The 20,545-nt window shown below is 39.9% G+C and overlaps 2 protein-coding genes across 2 annotated transcripts in view; one reads left to right on the plus strand and one right to left on the minus strand.

Annotated features, from left to right (window-relative positions):
• Positions 1 to 20,545, plus strand: part of CMSS1 (cms1 ribosomal small subunit homolog) — a 402,242-nt gene that overhangs the window by 12,923 nt on the left and 368,774 nt on the right. The gene's annotated exons all lie outside the window — the stretch shown is intronic.
• FILIP1L (filamin A interacting protein 1 like) overlaps positions 1 to 20,545 on the minus strand; it is a 53,953-nt gene that overhangs the window by 5,622 nt on the left and 27,786 nt on the right. The window contains exon 2 of the mRNA XM_079767143.1: positions 15,919 to 18,694. Coding sequence (XP_079623269.1) covers positions 15,919 to 18,579 — 2,661 coding nt within the window. The 5' untranslated portion in view covers positions 18,580 to 18,694. The remainder of the gene's footprint in view (positions 1 to 15,918; positions 18,695 to 20,545) is intronic.

The raw sequence follows: 20,545 nt of genomic DNA on the forward strand, positions 1-20,545 counted from the left end.
GAAGTAAAAAAACAAAACGGCAAAAACACCCGCATGTGGCCCACGGGCCGTAGTTTGAGGACGCCTGGCCTAAGCCATCAGTTGGACATCCCCTGAGGGCAACGAGAGGGCACAGGCTGGGCTGAGGGACCCCCCAAGTGCACGAATTTCGTGCACAGGGCCTCTAGTCTTCCAATAAATGATAAATTGTATGGGTAATATGCTTTCTGTTGGTATATTTAGTCAGCATAGCAAATGAGATGTCGATATCCTGATTCAGTCTCCTCCTTATATAAATGGTATTCCTACCTTTCATCCTGACCTCATGGTCTCATCCTCAGTGTGGAAATGCTCATTCAATGTTTTTACCTTTCAAATAGGTACAGCTTTTTTTTTTTTTTTTTTTTTTTTTTTAAATAATTAAACTCAGTGCCCAGTAATAGTTTGATGAGATGGGTGGCCTCTTGATAATTAGGAGAGTAGTTTGTTGTGTGTGTATCAAGATCCCTAAAACTCACACTCACCCACTCATTCATTTTTTTGCTTGGAATTTTTTTTCTAGGAAATAATCAGAGATGCTCACAAGGCTTGTTTTAACATTATAACAATGAAAAATGGACACAGTTTAAGACTCCAACAATCAGGATGGAGTAAATGAATTACACCATAATCATATGAATAATATTATGCTGTCTTTAAATAAATAATGCTTTTGAAGATATAAAAGTATTTATTCAGAAATGTGAAAAGCAGGATTAAAAACTTTATATATGCTTTCACTTGTATGTGTGAAGAGAATACTGGAGAACATACACCAGTGGCATCAGTGGTTAACCCTGGTTAGTAGAGTTATAGATTTTTATGCTCTACATTTTCTCTACTAACTTTACACTTAGAAAAGACAACACTAAGTTATACTAAAGGATAAAAAAGGAAGGAAACACTTCAGAGATCAGAACATTTCTGTGAACATCAGCCATATTGTTCAAACCATGACTAATAGCAGCTGCAGTTGAAATTAGTGGTGGACTAATTCAAGTCAGCTGATCTTGTGACCATAGCATTAATTAAAGCTTTTCTAAGATAGGTTTCTGTGATGTCCCTTAATTTTGTCAATTTAGATTGGTTCTATTATACAAAAATCTATGTTGGGATTTTATTTAAATTGCAGATTCCTGGGTCTTCCTCTTAGAAGTTATAATGTATTTGTCCATGGATGCAACCAGTAATCCACATTTTAATAAACTCTCAGAGTGATTCATCTGATGCAGGTGCTCAGCCTGCCACACTTTGAGAAATACTGCCATAGTTGAACCTCCTTTAGATGTAAGCTTTAAGTCTTTCACCTGGAACTTTGGCCTACCTGGATGGGGGAGGTTTAACACTGTGAAAGGTCAGAGCTTCCTGTCCCAGTGGTTACAGGATGCTTTTAAGAACCACCGGCAGGGCTGTTAAAACACTGCAGATGCCCAGATCACATCTCAGCACCCACTGACTTTGTCTAGGACTGGGATATGGGCATGTGAGTGTTTGAGGAGCATCACAGGTTATTCAGAACTGGAATCTGTCCGATAAACTGATCAGTATGGAGCACAGTATTGGTGGTCTTGTTTTTTAAAAGCTATACTGATGTGTTGGTGAAAGCAGTGTGTCTTGGGATAGTGGTCATTGGTAGGGCCAGTTGCCCAAAAGTTATTGGTTTCCCATTGTTTCTACACATGGATGCCGCAAGCTAATTTGGGGTTTTTATAACTCTGATTTCACTACATAGCTTTTACCTCTAGATGTCAGCAAAGGCTGGTTATTTTATTAGGATAACCCTAAATGTCATTCCCAAGTCTTAAAAAAAATGATGCTGTATTTTTTTAGTTTGTTTTCTTGTACGAATTTTATACTTGGGCATGTTTCAGTAACTGAGGTATGAACCATTACAATATGTCATCTCTTGGATCATTTTTATAGAACAGTATGTCAAATAGTTCCAAGAAAGTTTTATCCAAATTAGGAGTGGGTATTGAAAGGAATCCATGAATATGGCTCTTTTAAGACCACACAGTGAATGTTCTACTCAGAGTTCGAGACTCCTGGGTTTCATCAGAAAGCAGATGTCTTGGAAGAGATTAAGGAAGTGCAAAGCTCATGCATAGAAGAAAAAAAAAATTTTTTTTTTTTTTTTAACATAGTTCAACGGGAAATTGGGATTTGGAATAGATAACAAGTTTGAAGGATGCTGAGTTCAATGAGACAGAGGCATCGGTTTTATCTAGAGAGCAGTAGGAAAAAAAGGAGTATATTTGTAGAATGTATTTCTTGAATTCTTAAAATGTTGGCTTATTTGGTCCATAGGTTCTAAAACAAACTGAGCAATCTACAAGACCTCCTGGTTACAAAAGTCATTAGGTGGCAGTGAGTTTTAGTGGGCGAAAGTACAGGAAGGTGAAGATGTCTTTAGTTTTAGTTGAAGTCTTAGTTCTATAGCCTGGTTTCTAATTGATCCTTGCACTCTTTCACATTACCATGGAGGGCAAACATATATTAGAAAAAAATCAGCATTTATGGGGATATTATCAGGTCCTAGTTAGACAGCTGGAGTCAGGATGTTTCCTTTTTTCTAAATAAAATGAATTTTGTAAACTCTTTGAACTTTTTAGAGATATATTAGCAACATATTGTTTAAGTAAGCAGTGCACCCTTAGGAGTGTTCCTAACACCAAGGACTTCAGGACCCTCATTACAACTTTAGCTCCAGAGATTCAAAGGCTCAAGACTCCTAAAGACCTCAGATCATTTTGATTTGTGGTCACTGGGGTGGTGCAGGGAAGGGGCGGATTCAGGGCCACCTGACTCCCTCGGGAACCCAGTTATGGAATGAGCAGTCAAAGCTGGATGTTATCAGAATGACAGTCTTTTGTTGTTGTTTTTTTGAATCTCTGTTTAATGGGAAAGTGCCTAAATAATGATGATGGATATGGTAATGAAAAGGAGGAAATGTAAACTGGAGAAAAATATCTTTGAAATATTGTTTTTCTCCTTCCTTTTGTCTTTTGTATTGTTTGATAAATCACTGCTAATTTGAAGGGGGTTGGGGAGGGGAAATAACAGATAATGAATCTGGCAGATAGCCCAGAATTTTATATGCTGCTTTGGCTTCTTTTCTCATGTTTTCTCAGAATTTCCTCATTATACAGTAAAACTTTATCACTAAAGATTTTATAGTTTTATATGGCAAGAGGTTCTTCAAAAGGAAACTGTGTAGTTTGATTAGCTTGTTCCCATTAACCTCCTGTGAGAGAACATTTGGTTTTAAATATTGTTGCAGTGCTGTGATTTATATTAAAGAGTTGTCTAGTTTCTGAGGTGAAAGTTAGAGGAAATTGATGCATTTTTAAAATAATGTGACATGGTTTGTGGTTATATCTATTCACCTCTCAACCTTTCTGTGGTAATTACACCATGGGCAGTGAGGGCAATCCAATAATAAATATTGAAATACAGTTTTGGAAAATCATTCCTAACCCCAGTTGCTTCCATTTAGTGCCCAGACACATAACATCACATGTAGAAATAGTAGGTTAAAATAAAATATACTAACCTTAAAATGTCTTCCTTGTTTATCCCCTTTCTTTTTATTCATCTGTCAGATTTTTCATTTTAGATATATTTTTTTGTATCTTCCCCCTTATTTTTCGTTCACTTATTTGCACCCATTTAAATTTTTAAAATCATTTGCAGGCTTCCATTTTACAACAGCCGTGGGTTAGTTGCTAGAGCACAGGGTGCAGAGCCAAACTTGGTCCTTCATTCTGGTTCTGGCACCAACTAGTTGAGTGTCCTTGAATAAGTCAGCTTTGCAGACCTCAGTGTCCTCATCTGTAGTCTGTATCTGGGGATTAGAACACCTATTGGCAACTTATTTGGGGAGATATTGTGTAGAAAAGGCCCTGGCACATCCCAAGTGCCAGATAAGTGCTAGTTGTTACTAATGTCAACGTTATTATCATCTTGGTCTTCTCTCCTTGTATCTCTTCTTAAGATGCCTATTTCTGATCATAGTCATAACTTCTTTGATTATTTTACCTTTCTTGTTTTCCTTCTCTATCCCTTCTTCTCCCTCTCTTCAATAAATTATTGGAGATATGCTACTAAACCTAGTAGTTGAGGCAGCTGAACAAGCAGTTCAGTTCCTGGGCTTTGTTTTTAACCACCCCTGGCCGAGAAAAGGATACCATCACACATTCTTTCCCTCCTTATTCTACTTGGTCTGAGCATTGTGAGTCTTTCTTTTTTAGAGTTCCCCTGAAGAGTATTTTCTACTCTTTCCTGCCTTTTCCTATCCTTGAATTGTTTGAGAAATGAAGCAGCTGCACCACTATAAAGTCCTTTGGCTCTGACTCTGTGATTCTGTGAAAAGAACAAATGCTAGTCTGCTGTGGCCACCAGGTGTGTTGTTAGCATGTGCACCTTTGTTGAGCACCTACGACCAGCAGTATGTAAGCTCTGAGTAAGACTGGTTCTGAAACATTATATGCCCCAAGAATAACCCAGGAGGCTTGGTAAGATGCAGAATTCCTGCATTGCAAATCTGCGGAGTCCTAAGTGATTCTAATAAAGGTGATCAGTGATTGCATTTAGAGAAATAATGACATGAGAATTTCAAAAATAAATGATAGCTGATTCTTGCTCTTAAGAAATTATAGTATAGGAGAGTTAAAAAAGAATTATAATAAGAGGCAAAATGAAGTGCTATAATAGAGGCACAGAGAGAAGTATTTTGGATACTCAGAGGAAGGTTATAAAAAAACTAGAGGCCCAGTGCATGAAAATTCATGCACTGGAGGGGGGGTGGTGTCCCTCAGTCCGGCCTGCCCCCCCTCACAGTCCAGAAGCCCTCAGGGGCGGGAGGCAACCCGGCGATCAGGGGAAGGCAACGCCCCCATCACACCTCTGCTGCTGCCACTGCAGGGAGCACAAGCCTCAGCTGGCCCTGGTTACCTGAGCCTCGGGCGGCCCTGGGTGGGCTCGGCAGCCACCATCCGAGGCTTGCCTGCATCTCGGGCCGGCCCTGGGCAGCCGACATCTGAGGCTTGCCTGCGCCTTGGGCTGGCCCTGGGCGGCTGGGGGGTTGAGGGGACTGGGGGACTGGAGGCAGGCACACAGAGCGGCCAGACCCGCCTAGGGGCTGGCCCAGCTGTGCTGCATGCCTGCCTCCCTGAGGGGCTGAGGGGACTGGGCGCCACCATCTTGTGGCTGTGGGCACAGCCGTCTTTGAGGGCATGGCAGCCAATTAGCATATCCCCTCCTTATTGGCTGTGGGTGCCACCATCTTTGTGAGGGCATGGTGGTCAATTAGCATATTCCCTCTTTATTAGATAGGATAAGGTTTTCCAGAGTAAATGGCACTTGAGGTAGGAGTATAGTTTCTTCAATATGAGGAACAAAGAGAAGAGCATTTTAGCCCTTGGAACAGCATAAGCAAAGGTACAGGGTAAGAAAGCATGATGGTATTTGCAAGGATGGTCAGTACCATGTGCTGGGGAGGGTGCAGGATATGTGCAGAGTTTCAAAGGGAGATGAGGTGAGAGATGGAGGCCTGGTAGAAGGTTTGGACTTTGGGCACATAGTACTGTAAGTGCTAAGTAAGTGATGTTTTGGGGGAGACGAGAATTATCATGATCAAAACAGTGTTGTAGAAAGATCACTACCGACACTAGTGAAGGTTGGATTAGAGAGGTGAGAGGTTAAATGTAGTAGATTAACTATCTTACAGGACCATCTGTACTGAGGGCACAAGTAACAAGAGAAGGGCATAGAAAGAGCAATAGGGCACTGCGGCATGAGCACAGGCTTATCTTGAACTGTGATTGGACCTTCCATGTAGGATCGTTTTGTTGGCATTGAAAATTTAAAGATGTTACTTTCAGAATCATCATAGAGAAATTGTTGATACCATTTAAGTGGCTGAGACAGCCCAGGGAGAAAATGTAATTCCTCCTCAGCTATCACTGGTCTCTTTTCCCACACTGGTACTTTTACATTCTAACCAGAGTCTGAGAGTTGAGTTTTTGTCTGGCCCTAGTCTATGCCCACATCCCCTACACAAGGCCATTGATCTTATTAACTGATAAGAGTGTCATTAGTCCTGAGAGCCGCCTCCTAAGGAGGCATTTCTTTCCAGTACTTGAACAATGCACAGTGATTGAACCATTATCCAAGCACTGATTGGCTAGATGGGGAAAAGGAAATCCTGTCCCTCTCTTCCAGTGACCAGGGTGGCCCCTTGTCCATTGTGTCTGGTCCAAGCAGACGGCTTACATAAACTTGTACTCTGTGGGGGGATCTGCCACTTCTTGGTCCCGGAGGTGTTCAGGAAGGACAGGATGGCCCCTTCAGCACATTTCCTTCCTCACTAGCAGTCTAAGAAAACCTGGAATAGGGCCATAGTTGATAGATTGGCCTAGAAAAATAGTAATAATTGTCCATTGTTCTCCCTAGTCCTCTCATTACCCTTTTTAGAAGCTAAAAGCAGCAGTCCTGGAAGCATTTATATTTTCCAAAGTTTTTGTAACAAATATGTATTAATTTTATAGTCAGAAAAAAGTTTTATATAAAAATATTGTGCTGCTTCTGTCATCACTATGAAAGATGTCATCCTTCTCAGTATGATCCCTATCCACTGACCCCGTCCCTGTTGCCCTGAAAGGACTGTCAAGTGTTTAAATGTTTCTTATGTTATGGACCCTTTAGGAATCTGTTGCAGTTGTTAGTTAACTCCTTTCTATGAAATTGTACTTTTCTGAGGCTTCAGAACTGACTGATATTAATTAATTCCCTTAAAAGGCAAAGAACAGAAAAGGAATAGCTCTATTTTTTTTTTAAGAGAAAGAAAAAAACCAACCAACTCACTGATAGTGAACTGATATGAACTACTAATAGTGAAGGATAGTAGTTCATTCTTGAGGAATTTCTTTGAGTTGTTTGAAAAGTGGCTGCATTGAAGCAGATGTTTATATGCATTTAATTGTTATAAGAGATACATTGAAGAACAACTTAAAGACTTGACTCCAAAACAGCACTTTTATTTGTGATGCTTCCTTGGTTTACAACTATTTTAATTCTGAAATGGAAGCAGAATTTGGAAGCTGACAAGGTTGAACCCTAACACTTCTCTCCCTGAGCTGGGAAAATACACGGTGCTTTTTTTTTGAGTGATTTTGGGACTATCAGTCTTTTTTAATAAGTGATGATGTTACTTGAGAAATTAGAGTATATCATCTAGGAAAATTTTCTAGGCTTCTACAAAACCAGCGTCTCTGGGCTTAGCTGATGGTACTTATCTTTATGATGACTGGACCTTGATCCCTTGATTGCCTGGTGGTCCTGCGTCTGTGTCAGGACTGTTAAGATGGCCCCCTCCTTATAAGCTTTGATACGTGTGGCCGTCATGCTCCTTCTATGGATCACCTTCACTAATTTCTGTTGATTTTCTTTCCAGCCATCTCCAAGGCCCATCAGGTCCTTCTGCTCTATAAATGTTGATAGACTGTCCAGGTTCATTCTTCATGCCTGACATTTGTGCCTTTGCTTATAGAATCTTCAGAATAGAGTGGACTTTGACTGTAGCTCTAGTGCTCTGAGTAAAGAGTCTCCCAACAGTGAGGACTTATGCTTTTCCTTGGTCATGGTTTCTCCCCTCTCCTATGCCCAGGTCAGTCTTCCCCATGCCTGCCCTTGTGTGGTGGAGCTTGGCCTCTCACATTGATTATCTCTTGTTACCCTAACCGTGGCCTCTGGGATATAGGAGGAGTTGGAAGGGAGGCAGATCACTCTTGGTTGTGGTGATCATGGAAGGTTTCAGAAGAGGTAAGGCTTGAGCCAGACCTTTCAGTGTGGGTAACTTAATGACAGATGAGCCTGACCGGCATGGCTCAGTGGTTGAGTTTGAACCTATGAACCAGGAGGTCACGGTTTGATTCCCAGTCAGGGCACATGCCTGGGTTGCGGGCTTGATCCCCAATAGGGGGCGTGTGGGAGGCAGCCGATCAATGATTCTTTCTCATCATTGATGTTTCTATCTCTCTCTCCCTCACCCTTCCTCTCTGATAGCAATAAAAATATATTTTTTTAAGTGACAGATGAGAATTCTATCCCTGTAGAGCAGTGGGGAGGAGAGAGGGAAAGCCCTGTGTGTCTTTAGGGGCATTCCGAGTGTTCTGGCTAATGTGGCAGGCTTGTGAGGCAGAGTGCAGGGAGGTAATGTTAGGCAACTTGTCTGCCCCCATAGGTAGTGGAGAGAACTAAATGCAATTCATTGTACTCTTCCCCCTTTCACTAAAGCAGTTTTTCAGTATGTTGCCAGGGAAAGAGAATGGGACAATGGAGTTTGACCTGTTTTTATATCTCATTTTTGTCACATACTAACAATAACCAGAAGCAATTTTCCTTACCTCTCAGAATTTTAATTTCTTTTTGTTTAAAATTGTGATAAAGCCCCATTTATAGGATTGTTGTGAAATAAACTAACATTGTATAAAGGATTAGTTTTCTCCTTTTAATTACGTAGTCTCACTACTCAGAAGCTTTCTCTGAGGACACAGAACATTCCCTAGCACTGTATCAAGGCCTTCACAATCTGACAGAACTATGCCCTTCAAGCCTTACCCCTGCCCCAACCATCTCAACTTCAGCCACATTGCACTGCTCATAGTTCCTTGAGTGTTGATTTCCTGCTCTCCTGCCTTGCCCTCACACCTCTGCTCTTTTGGGCATCTCCCAGGAATACATTTTGTCCTCTTTCCCAGTCTTCTTCATTCCCTAGCCCCTGCTCAAATATTATCTGTTTCTGAAATCTAACCCACAAACCTTGCCCCAGAGCAACCTGCTCCAAATTCCTATAGTTCTTACTAGCTATAGAATTCCTTTTCTGTGTTATGCTCTTAATTACCTTTTAAGGTTGTCCTCAACTCCCACCTTAGATTCTAAATCTTACATCTACAAAGCTGTCCAGTATAGCAATGAGTAACATTAGGTACATTATAAGTATTTGTCAGTTTAATCTTGTAGGTGACTTGTTCAGGAATGAAGAAAACTTATATCTTAACAGAAGACATTTGTGCCTGTGGTGGTTTTACACTAATACAGAAGGAATTGAAACTCTTCAGAGAGGAATCTTTAGAGAGGTTTAAAACAGTAAAGGGAGGTATTTCTTAAGTTCTTTACAATCCTCCTGAAACCCATTATTTTTTCCTCCTTTAAGACAAAGATGATTGTCAAGACTTCTCTTTATTACTCCCAAAGGCATGTGAGAATGGAAAGCTTGTCCAAAAACTCTAGTTTATAATATGGTATCTTTGAAAGAGACAAAGGTACAAGGTATTAATACAAATATAAATATTTAAATATTCACATGATCTGTCAAGTGAGTGGAAACAGTCTTTATGCAACTACAGTCTTCAGTGCAGATTTTTAAAGTTGCTTTGAGGCTTATGTTTTGTCAGATTCAAGATGCCCATCTCTACACACCAGACATAACAATTTTCAAGTGAGCTGTTAAATTTTTTTCACAGCAAGTAATGTAAAGGAGGAATTGGCTCACAGAGTCAGTTTATTCATCTCTAATGCAGTGGTTCTCAATTAGAGAGATGAGCCAGTTCTGAAAATTTGCCCCAAACATGTGGCTATGTCAGGAGACATTTTTGTTTGTCACAGTTGGGGAATGTGACTTAGCATCTAGTAGGTGGAAGCCAAGAATGCTCCTCAACATCCTGCAATGTTCATGACTTCCCCCACAACAAAGAATCATTGAACCCCAACTGTTAAAGAGTCCTGAGGTTGAGAAACTTTGCTCTGGTGAGGAGTAAAGGACATTAATTCATAGACTTTTAGAGAAGAAAACAAATCTTTTATGGAAAGGCACCAACTGGAACCCAATCTTCTGTTTGTTGGCCTCAAATGTTCTCTCCCTGCAATCACTCCACTTACCTAATCTTTCCTTCCCCAGCTTTAAATATTAATTGCTCTATGAAGCCTTGTTAATCTGCTGTAGTCCCCTTAATCTCTAGATTATTGTAGGAAATTTAGTTTGCCCCTTGGTTAAATATTATCTGATACTCTTATTTCTTGTCTCTTCCTTCCCCAAATTAATAAGCTCTTCAAGGATAGTGAATCTTTTGTTTCCATAATACCTGCCTCAGTGTTGGGTAGGAGGTAGGCAATCAGTATGTCATGGTCTGTGTGAGGCTTTGAAGAGAAGAGACTGTGTGCTGAGACACTGTGTATGTCACTGAGATACGTGAACGTTACATCAGTTAGTGAGCCCACCCACCTTTGCAGCGGCCCGAGGAACGGCAGGCAGTGAGGCAGCCTTTGTAGGTCTACAGGATCTCTATATACATGGTTAGTTATCCAACCGTAAAAGCAGAACTTTACAAAACAAAACTCTGAGGCAAACAAAGAAAAAGAAAAAGGTTATCTTAGGTAATCTTAAAAAATATACAGGAGAAGTACAGATTGGTAGTTACAAAAGTCATGGGGATATAAAGTATAGCATAGGAAATATAGTCAATAATGTAATAACTATGTGTGGTGCCAGGTGGGTACTGGAAATATCGGGAGAAACACGTTGTAAAGTATGTTATTGTCTAACCACTACGCTGCTGAAACTAAAACAAAATAACATTGAGGCACACTGTAATTGAAAAAAATAAGACAAAAATTTAAATATACAGAACCATTTGGTTATGAGATGGAGGGGGGAAGAACTCACTAACATATAACTAATTTTAGGCTTTCAAAAAATTGTCTCAAATAATCAGATAAATTTGATCTCTCTTGAACAATAATTTTGTGAAGAACAAGTGATATTTGGAAATGAAGGCACAAGTAAGGAGGATTATCCTATCGCTAGGGTAGCTGATTGTGATGTCAGAGTACATTTTTATGGCACCATTTTAAGTGTAAAACTTTGTGTCCTGATGGAAAGTTGACAGATTTGTATGTGCTGCCATATAAACAGTGTTAATTCATTATCGAATTATAAGTTACTCAGAAGTGTTGGCCAGTTAATTTGCTGGACTCTCTAAGGATTCCTTATCCTACCTACAGTGTTGCCTTTGGGGGATTCTGCTCTGATATATTTGACTGCACAAAAACTTTATCCTTCTTTACTGAGCTTCAAGAGTAAAAGGGTCCATCAATTGGAAAGGACTTGGAGTGTAATGTAAATGAAAATGAATTTTTAAGAAGTTTAAGGTTTGGAAACTAATGAACTACTTGTTTTTCTTGCTCTTTCTTCATTTGCTCACTGTGGCCTGAGGTGAATGGAGTCCTTTGTTTTGGTTCATCCAAACTGCTCTCTTTAATGTGTGTTCTGGACCATTCCCAAGAAATGCTGTAGGCTTATGTTGAAGGTCTGGGATCTGAGAAAGAAATAGACTTGGAGGTGTCAGACAGTGTGCTACTGCTCAGCTAAAGATTCAGGCATCTATGCTTTGTACAGTTATAAAACTGGGAACCTTCCCACCCAATAAAATGGTAATGATTTTTGTTTTTTGTGTTTTTGGTTTTTTTTAAATTGAGCATTTCTTTTGAATAAAAAGTAAACGTGAGGACAGGCCACTAGAGGGCAGAATAGTCACACTTCCAGGTGTAATTCTTTCTGCTAGAGTGAGACTAGTCAGAACACATTTACTAATGTTTATCAATATAGGAATTTGTAAAACAATGGAATACCTACTTTAGGGTACATACTAATCAGCAGAAGAGCTTTTTAAAAATGAGGCTTCCTGGGCCTCTATCCTCAAATATTCTGATTTGATAGCTCTGGATGGGATCCAGGATTCTCTTGGATTTTATTTAGAGAAACGCTGATCTTAATATTTTGGGCATTGTTGCCTGATTATCTTTTCTCTTAGGATTCGAAAGCAAAATGATTATTTTGGAGGAAAACACTTAATAGAAAGCAAGGTTTAGGGGAACTAGAATGTTGTTAATTTAAAGATCTTTGTTTAACAAGTTTCAAAGGACACTGGCTTTATAAAGATTCAGAATCAAAGCTACTTGTTTTTGTGTGGAATTATTCTTCAATCAGTAAAAATGATAGAATTCTTAGGATATAAGTTTAAAAATTTTTAATTAAATATCCCTTTCATGACCTCCTCACAGTGCAAGCTACGGGTAAAATTAACCTTTGGATGTCATAAAGACCCCACAGAAAACGTCTTGGCATTGTGAATTGCAGAGACCTTCTGAGTGGAATTTATGGAATCCCATCATCATCTTGAATAAGTATAGAGAGACTCCTCTATATGTAAATATCCAACTATGGGAAATACACATTTTCCTTCTAGCAGGGGTGCTGATTTTATTTTCACCAGTGCCCCCAAAGAGCAGTGCATCCTTGAGGGGAAAGTTTTGCCATTGCTCTTAAATGGAAAGAAGAATGTGGTAAAATCATTCAAATCTGTGATGACACAGCTCAAAAAGTTAGAGAGCTGAGGGGAGGGGCAAGAAAAATGAAACTTGGTTCTGAAGCTGGGGTTTTGACCAATGAAAGGAAGATGGTATTTTTTCAGATGTATATAAAAGCAGTGTATCTTTTCTTATTCTCTCCTGGGCATTCTTTTCCCCAAGAATATAACCCTCCATCCTTACATATCTCATACAAATATTTTTTAGTGTTACTTTCTCCATCCTAGTTTTCAAGGTTCTTCTGTGATTGTACTAGTATGTGGATGAAAAAGAAAGCTCTGTAACCACACACACACACACACACACACACACACGCAGATATAAAAAATTATCCTATCTATTAAAAGTAATATGCAGATTGACCATCACTCCAACACACAAGATGGCTGCCCCCATGTGGACACAAGATGGCTGCCACAAGATGGCCAGCAGGGGAGGGCAGTTGGGAGGGACTAGGCCTGCAAGGGAGGGCAGTTGTGGGCGATCAGGCCAGCAGGGGAGGGCAGTTGGGAGGGACTAGGACTGCAAGGGAGGGCAGTTGGGGGCGATCAAGCCTGCAGGGGAGGGCAGTTAGGGGTGACCAAGCCGGCAGAGGAGGAAATTTGGGGGCGACCAGGCCTGCAGGGAAGGGCAGTTGGGAGGGACCCAGGCCTGCAGGGGAGAGCAGTTAGGGGCAAACAGGCTGGCAGGGGAGCGGTTAGGCATCAATCAGGCTGGTAGGGGAGTGGTTAGGGGGTGATCAGGTTGGCAGGCAGAAGCGGTTAGGGGCAATCAGGAAGGCAGGCAGGCGAGCAGTTGGGAGCCAGAAGTCCTGGATTGTGAGAGGGGTCCCAGATTGAAGAGGGTGCAGGCTGGGCTGAGGGACACCCCCCCCCCATGCATGAATTTCATGCACCGGGCCTCTAGTTTTTTAAATGAAAGGCTAAAACTCTAGAATGTCATTTTAGGTATGATTTTATAGAAATGGGAAGATTCTTAGAAATGCTGCTGTGTTTATAATAAACTTTAATTATTATTACTTTTAATAATCTCTATATGTTATTAATCTTAACAGTGCTCCTAAAGTTTGATGCTAATATGAATTATTATACCCAAGTAATCCTCCCAGTAGAGGAATCTCTACAAGAGGTTTGACTCTTTGAAAGTTCAATAAATCCAATAATGTTAATCACTTGGGAAGCCTGCTTATAGTTAATATCTGGAACAGATAATAAAATGAGAATCTGTGCACTATAATTATGGAGCTCAGGACATATAGTGTTAACTTTATTGTAGAGAATTGCTCTGGCTCACATAATACAAAAAATTGAATCCTTACAAAATGAATGGACTAATAAATAGCCAGAGATCCTCAAACTGTCTTAGTTGTAGGTATGCCAAGAGTGAATTTTCCCTTCAGCATTTGGGGCAGCCAGGAGAACCTTGGGGTGACGAGTCCGGGGCTGATCATCTCTGCCTCTTCATCCATTTCCCCCCAGTGTCATGGAAACGTGTTCTGTTTGTGCCGTTATGTGACAAAGGTTGGGAAGCACTGTAAAGACCATGTCCTTTAATTCTTTCTAGTTTCCGTTCATAATTTTATGATCAGTACCCTTCAAAATGTTACTAGTATTCTCTCTTGATTTTTATCTAGAAAAACATCTTACGCAGCAGCATTATCAATGTCTACTTTGAAATACTTTGTAAAATGAAGTATGCAGGTTCCTTCTAAAGTTTTACCCTAAGGTGACTTAAAAATAAAAATAGTTTTGAAAAACATTTAGGCCATCATGTATTTTGTAATACAGTTTGGTCACTGCTGATTCCCAAGATACATGTGTTTAAACAGAAGCTTTCTCATTCATCACCAGTCTAAACTTTCATCCAAATTTATTTAATGATGATGCAAGCCCACAGCATTGGTGTTGTAGTTCATCACCATGGAAGTGTTTCTGTCAACAAATCCTCGCTTGGCTATCATGAAATTGATTTGGCAGGGAAAAGGAGGATAATTGTGAAATACTTCTTTAACTTCTAAAGATCTTTACAGTTTGCCTAAATGTGTCCAAATGAATTGTGTTTAAAATCAATAACTAGCAATAAAATTAACCAAACTAAATCAACAGTTACAAGGTTGGAAAGGGAAAATGGCAATGAGCTACTTTGTCTAAAATTATTTTTTGGAAGGTGACTGGGGAACCTGATTTGTAATTTAAAATCTTCCTCTGAAAGCTGCTGTTCTCTGATATAGAAGTATGGATTAAGCTCGGAGAATCCCATGAGCCAGATACCAGAATTTTTAGGCTGTCTCACCTACCTTATAAATGGCATAACAATAATCACAGAGGAAACTTCTCTCAACATACTCTAAGGTCTTTTTTAAACATGCCTTTTCTATAACTTGTGTTTGGCTTTTATTTGCTTGTTAAAAAGTTAAAACAACAACACATGGTTAAGTTGTAAGCTTCTAAAGGCAGCCATTTAAAAGTAAGGTAGGAAGCACCTACCTTAAGTAATCCAAATGATTTGAGGAACCAAATAGGGAAAAGGAACAAAAATGACATTTTTGCTTTGAAACCATATTCAAGAGTACTTGTCCTAGTGGCCAGGTCTAGGTTTGAGTGTAGACATATATGTTTTATGGAGATTTTCATCTATTGTAGAAATACAGTCAACTCTTGATTGTCAAGGTAACTTTTATTACTTGTATTTCCAAATGTACTTTTTCTGGCTTCCTATCACATTTCAAAGTTTTTTACTTTCACCATCAGCTCATTTGCTCACAAAAGCAAATTATTTTATTCAGTTATTATCAGTACATTAAGTTCCTAAGTTCCTAATATGTGTGAAGCATTGTGCTGAGCACCAAAGATATTGAGAGATATCTCCAACACGTAGTTAAGTTTGCTCCTGAGAGATCTTATAGTTCATGTTGAAATCATAAAGTTTTATTTATTTAAACCACTTTCTCTGCCTTTATATGCGATCAAAAGTTGACTGTAAGTGAGAAGTAAGTTCTCTGCTCTTTTTTTTTTCTTTTAAGGAAGAATTAATAGACATTATGAACAGGAAATAAAATTCTACTGTACATGCAAAAATATAACACAAAATGACCAAAAGAAAATTCAGCAAGCAGTGGTAAAAATAACAAATTATTTACTGTTTTATAATGTTAAGGTATTTCACCAAGACAAGTTGCAATCAAATTAATGTGAGTTATGGAAAATGAAATACATAAAGATGTATTTATACAAGTGCAGACTAAATGTTTTTCATACAGGTATGTAAATGAAAAGATATACAGTAAGTGCACACTTGATATGATTATGCAGGCAACAGTTAGTTTCGGGTACTGTTGAATAGTTCATGCACAAACCTTCCCAAAGTACAAGTTCAGTCAGTCTTTGGGGGATGTGGAGGGATAATTAAAGAGGACTGAGTTCCTTGCAATAATCAGTATAGACTGGATGAGGGTCAGTTATATATATTACTTACTGTAATTTGTGATTGTCGAGGAAGAGGTGTGGCTGTTGGTGTGATAGTAATACTGCTGGTGACTTTATTGGTTGTTTTGTTTAGTGCCCCATTAGTTATGCCTTGAGTTCGGTTATCCTGCGGTGGTGTTGAAGGGCTGGCAGGTCTCACGGGGCTGGCTACAGCTTGCATGTAAGGACTTCCTAAGTGAATGTGGATTTTATTATCCTCAGTAGTTATCACACTTGAACTATTACTGTTTGAACGTTGAAACTGCCATGATGACTGCCTGTCTGGAGAGACTCTGAAAATCGCGTGCTTGGCACTGATTTCTAGTGGCTCTGGGGAGCGTCCCTGCTCAGGAGAGCTCGCTGAACCAGTCACAGCCAAAACCTGAATAGGTGACATTGTCCTTTCTGGAGTTATGGAACCACAAGACTCTGGGGTCTGTGCTCTGGCAAAGGCTGCCATGGTAATTGGGGACATGCCTTGCTCTAAATTCATGAGGCCTTCGGCAGAGGTTTTGGATTTCACTGGTGTTATGGAGGCGTTCTGGAGGATGGTTATCCTTTGCTTTGGGGTGCCACAGTTTGGTATCACTGCAGTGCTTGTGTAAGAGTGAGGACTCTCTGTGGTTGGACTTGTGATTTCAAGAGTGGCTGTGTTTTGGATATGGTCTGGAGTAACCTTTATATGAAGTGGCTGCCCAGGTGTGTGGCTTAGGACTAGATCTCCAGTTTGTACAAAGTTGCCATTGGATTTAGTTTGTATTTTTCCATTCTGAGGATGGCCCTCCTTGGATTTCATCCAAGGAATCCATAGCTTCCTGTTAATAGGACAGGGAGTAGATGAGTTGCACTTGAAGGACAGCACAGATTCCTCCTCATTCGGATCCTCTTCCTGGTCCTCACTCTCCTCATAAAACTGACCATTGATGACTGCCCGTTCCAGAGAAATGAGACTCTTGTAATCAGGCGGCTCATTGTCTGCTGCTTCTGTTTGAACTTCTTTAGAAAACACTTGAGGGTCAGAGATTTTTCTTCCATTGAGACTAGGCCGTAGACTCTTACTGAAATGCCGGTACCTCTCTAACTCTTTAGTGAGGTTTTCAATCTCTCTTCCTAAATCTCTGTTCCTGTTTTCTTGTTGATTGAGTTTCTTTTGCAAGACTGAATGGTCTCCCTGGAGGTGACATATCAGGTCCTCAGTTGCCATGTATTCATGAATTTTCTCTTTCAGTGCCTCCACTTCTCTTGAGAGGTGCCCTGATTTAGCTTCTTCTTCTTGAAGCCTTTTGAAAAGCCACTGTTCATGGCTAGACTCTGTCTTTTCTACCAACTGGTACTTGGCAAGTTCCATTTTAACATGTTCCAGCTCTTCAGATAAAAATTGAGCTTTGTCTCTTTCATTAGCATACCTTCGTTCCAGAGTCTCATATTCGTCTTCTGTTTTCATGAGGTCATCCTCAATGGCTTTCATATCCTTTAACTTCAATCTCAGTTTTTCTACTTCTTGAGAGAGCTCTTTAATCTTATTGTTTTCTTGGTGTAATGTTGTTGTGGACTTACTAGAATCTTGATTTAAATTGTTTTTTAGGAAATCTTTCTCAACTGCTTCCAATGATTGAAGCCTATTTTTCAATAAATTAACTTTGGACAGGAGATCATTTCCCTTCTCTTCTTCTGCTTTCAATTTGTTTTTTAAATCATCTCTCTCCTTGGTTATACTGTACATTTTTTCTTCCACATCAGTTTTGGACTTCAGTGCCCTTTTAGTTTCCTCAATTAACTTCTCAGTAACTGTTGTCACTTTATTTTGCTCCACTTGAAGCTGAGAAGCAGCAGCTTGTAACTTATCTTCAGTTTGCTTTAATTTTTCACTCATTGTTTTCCGCTCATCTACTAGCATTACAGTTAATGTTTTCAGTTTAGTTAAATCTTCTTTTAGGGTGAATTCTGTCTTTTCCAGCCGATTTTCAATGGCTTCTAGCTCTTTGATCCTTACTTTTAAACTCTCCAGTTCTTGAGACAACTGCTTTGTGGTCATCCTTTCTTTTTCTAAGTTGCATTTCAGAGAGTAACATTCTTGTTTGCTTTTGTTGAAAGCATCTTCTAATTTTTCCAGAGCCATAATCCTTTTATTGAGTTTTTCAACCTCGAGTTTAAAGTCTTTACTCTGTGATGTTTCCTTTTCAAGCCTCTTATTGAGATCTCTGCACTGCTCCTCCATTTTTATGAGCTCTTCATCCTTCCCTTCCATTTCTAGCACTCGTTTCCTGAGCTCCTCTACCTCGGCCAAGATACCAGAGTTTCCATATTCTCCCTTGTTGATTTTTTCTTTTATATCTTGGAGCTCCTCTTCTGCTTTTCGTAAAGATCTGTTTGTTTCTTCTAACTCATCAATTTGCCGGCTGAGTGCTGCCAGCTTTTGGCGAAGCTGGCGATTTTGGCTGTCCTCATTGGTGAGCTTCGCCATAATTGTTTCTTGGTTCTGGTGAAACTTTGTGGTCTGTGTTTGCAGTTCTTTCTCTAGTCTGGTTGCCTTCTGCTCTTCTTCCTGAACTCTGGCTTCAGCAAGGGCTAGTTTAGCATGTGTTTCCTTCGTACTTGTGGTTAGGTCTCGGATTTTTTGTCTTTGAAGGGCAAGCTGTGCTGTCAGCCTTTGTTGTTCATCTACCACCATCAAAGCAAAAGACTTCAGTTTGGTCAACTCCTCTTTCAGGGCGGTGACCCTCTTCTCCTTTTCTTGCTCCTTTTTCTCCTGGGATTCTGTTTCTTGGTCAATCAGCTTCTTTAATCTGAAAAACACAAGAGTGCATTGGATTTTGTGATTGGTGCCTTAGTAACCTTATCAGCTCTGATTAAACGTTTATGGAATTTAGAAAGATGCATTATCTCTTACAGAATACAGAAAGGAATTCCTGAATTTGATGGGCATGGAGAATCTTGATAGTCATCTTGCTTTTCTGCTTTCACTGACCCCAACTCCCCTACCCTTCATTGACTGGTAACAGTTGCAGTTCACCAGGAGCCTTGTTGGAAGAGTAAGGGCAAGAATATTTGGGTTAAATTGCATGTGTAGTTTACAATCTATAATAATAAAAGCATAATATGCTAATTAGACCGGACATCCTTCCGGACGAAGCCAGGGCTTCGAGGGAAGTCCGGGTCCTGGGTGCCTGCCGGTGGCTGGAGGGAAGCCCGGTTCCTGGGTGCCAGAGGGAAGCCGTGCCAGAGGGAAGCCAGTGCCAGCAGCCGAGGGAAGGAAGGCCTACTCTTGCACAAATTTCATGCATCGGGCCTCTAGTCCCTTATAAACTACTTCTCAGCTTCCTCTTAGTCTCACCTGAAGGCGATGCAAACAGGCACAAGTTTGGGATTCAGTTGGACCTGGCTTCAATACTGGCCCTCCTCTCACAGCTGATTAATCTGGACAGTAATTTAACATCTCTGAGCTTCAGTTTCCTCATATGAAAACTGGAGGCAATCGTATTATCTCAGGGATCATTTGAAAATTAAATGAGGTAATTTGTCTTAAGATTGGTATAGTGCTCGCACATAGTAAGCATTTGATAAGTGTTCATTATTACTGTTCTTTTTTTATTAATGTGGTTATTATATTTATCAAATGGTTTGCTTGAACCATTACAATACATGTACATTAATGTCTGGTGCTCAACTTCCTGATTTGTAGTTAAGATATAATTTTATTCACTGATGGACCTCTCTGCCAATTAAAACTCTGTTTACACTAGCATGACACTGCCAGAAATCACTTCACATATATCTTTGTCCCTATAGTGGATGGTAGTTGAATGAGGGGGAAATAAGAGGCATCTGAAAGGTTGAGTTTTTATAACATGGCAAGAGCACAGGGTTCAATAGGAAAGAGCTTGTTGATGAGATTTAGATACTAGAAATGGTAGAGGAAAAACTCTATTATCAGGAACATAATGATCCTCTCTTAAAAATGATTATATTTTTTTAAACATTTTAAATGTGTTGGCATAACAGGAGGGCGTTTTACATGAAATAAACTATCTCTTCCAAACACTGTTTTCCTCAGTAGTAAGGTCACAGTTTTAAATTTGTGGCACTCTTAATTACACGGCAATGGGCTGATTATAGAGGGTGTAATTATAGCTTTGAAGTATTGTTATACAGAAGCTAAAATAGAATAGGATCCCCGAAGAATTGAACTAAAATACTTGTCATGGATGAAAAGTTATAAATATTTGTTTTCTGGTCAAGCATGAAGAGTGCATAACACTTTAATTTTATTTTTATTTATTGATTTTTACTAGTGGAGAGAGAGATTTGTTGTTCCACTTATTTATGCATTCATTGGTTGATTCTTGTATGTGCACTGACCAGGGATCAAACCCACAACCTTAGCGAATCAGGACAACACTCTAACCAGCTTAGTTACCCAGCCAGGGCACATAATACTTTAATATATCTTTTCTATTAAGAATGAGTTGCCGAAACCGGTTTTGCTCAGTGGATAGAGCGTCGGCCTGCAGACTGAAAGGTCCCAGGTTCGATTCCGGTCAAGGGCATGTACCTTGGTTGCGGGCACATCCCCAGTAGGGGGTGTGCAGGAGGCAGCTGATCGATGTTTCTAGCTTTCTATCCCTCTCCCTTCCTCT

This window comes from Cnephaeus nilssonii (assembly GCF_951640355.1).
Source record: "Cnephaeus nilssonii genome assembly, chromosome: 3".
NCBI lineage: Eukaryota > Metazoa > Chordata > Mammalia > Chiroptera > Vespertilionidae > Cnephaeus > Cnephaeus nilssonii.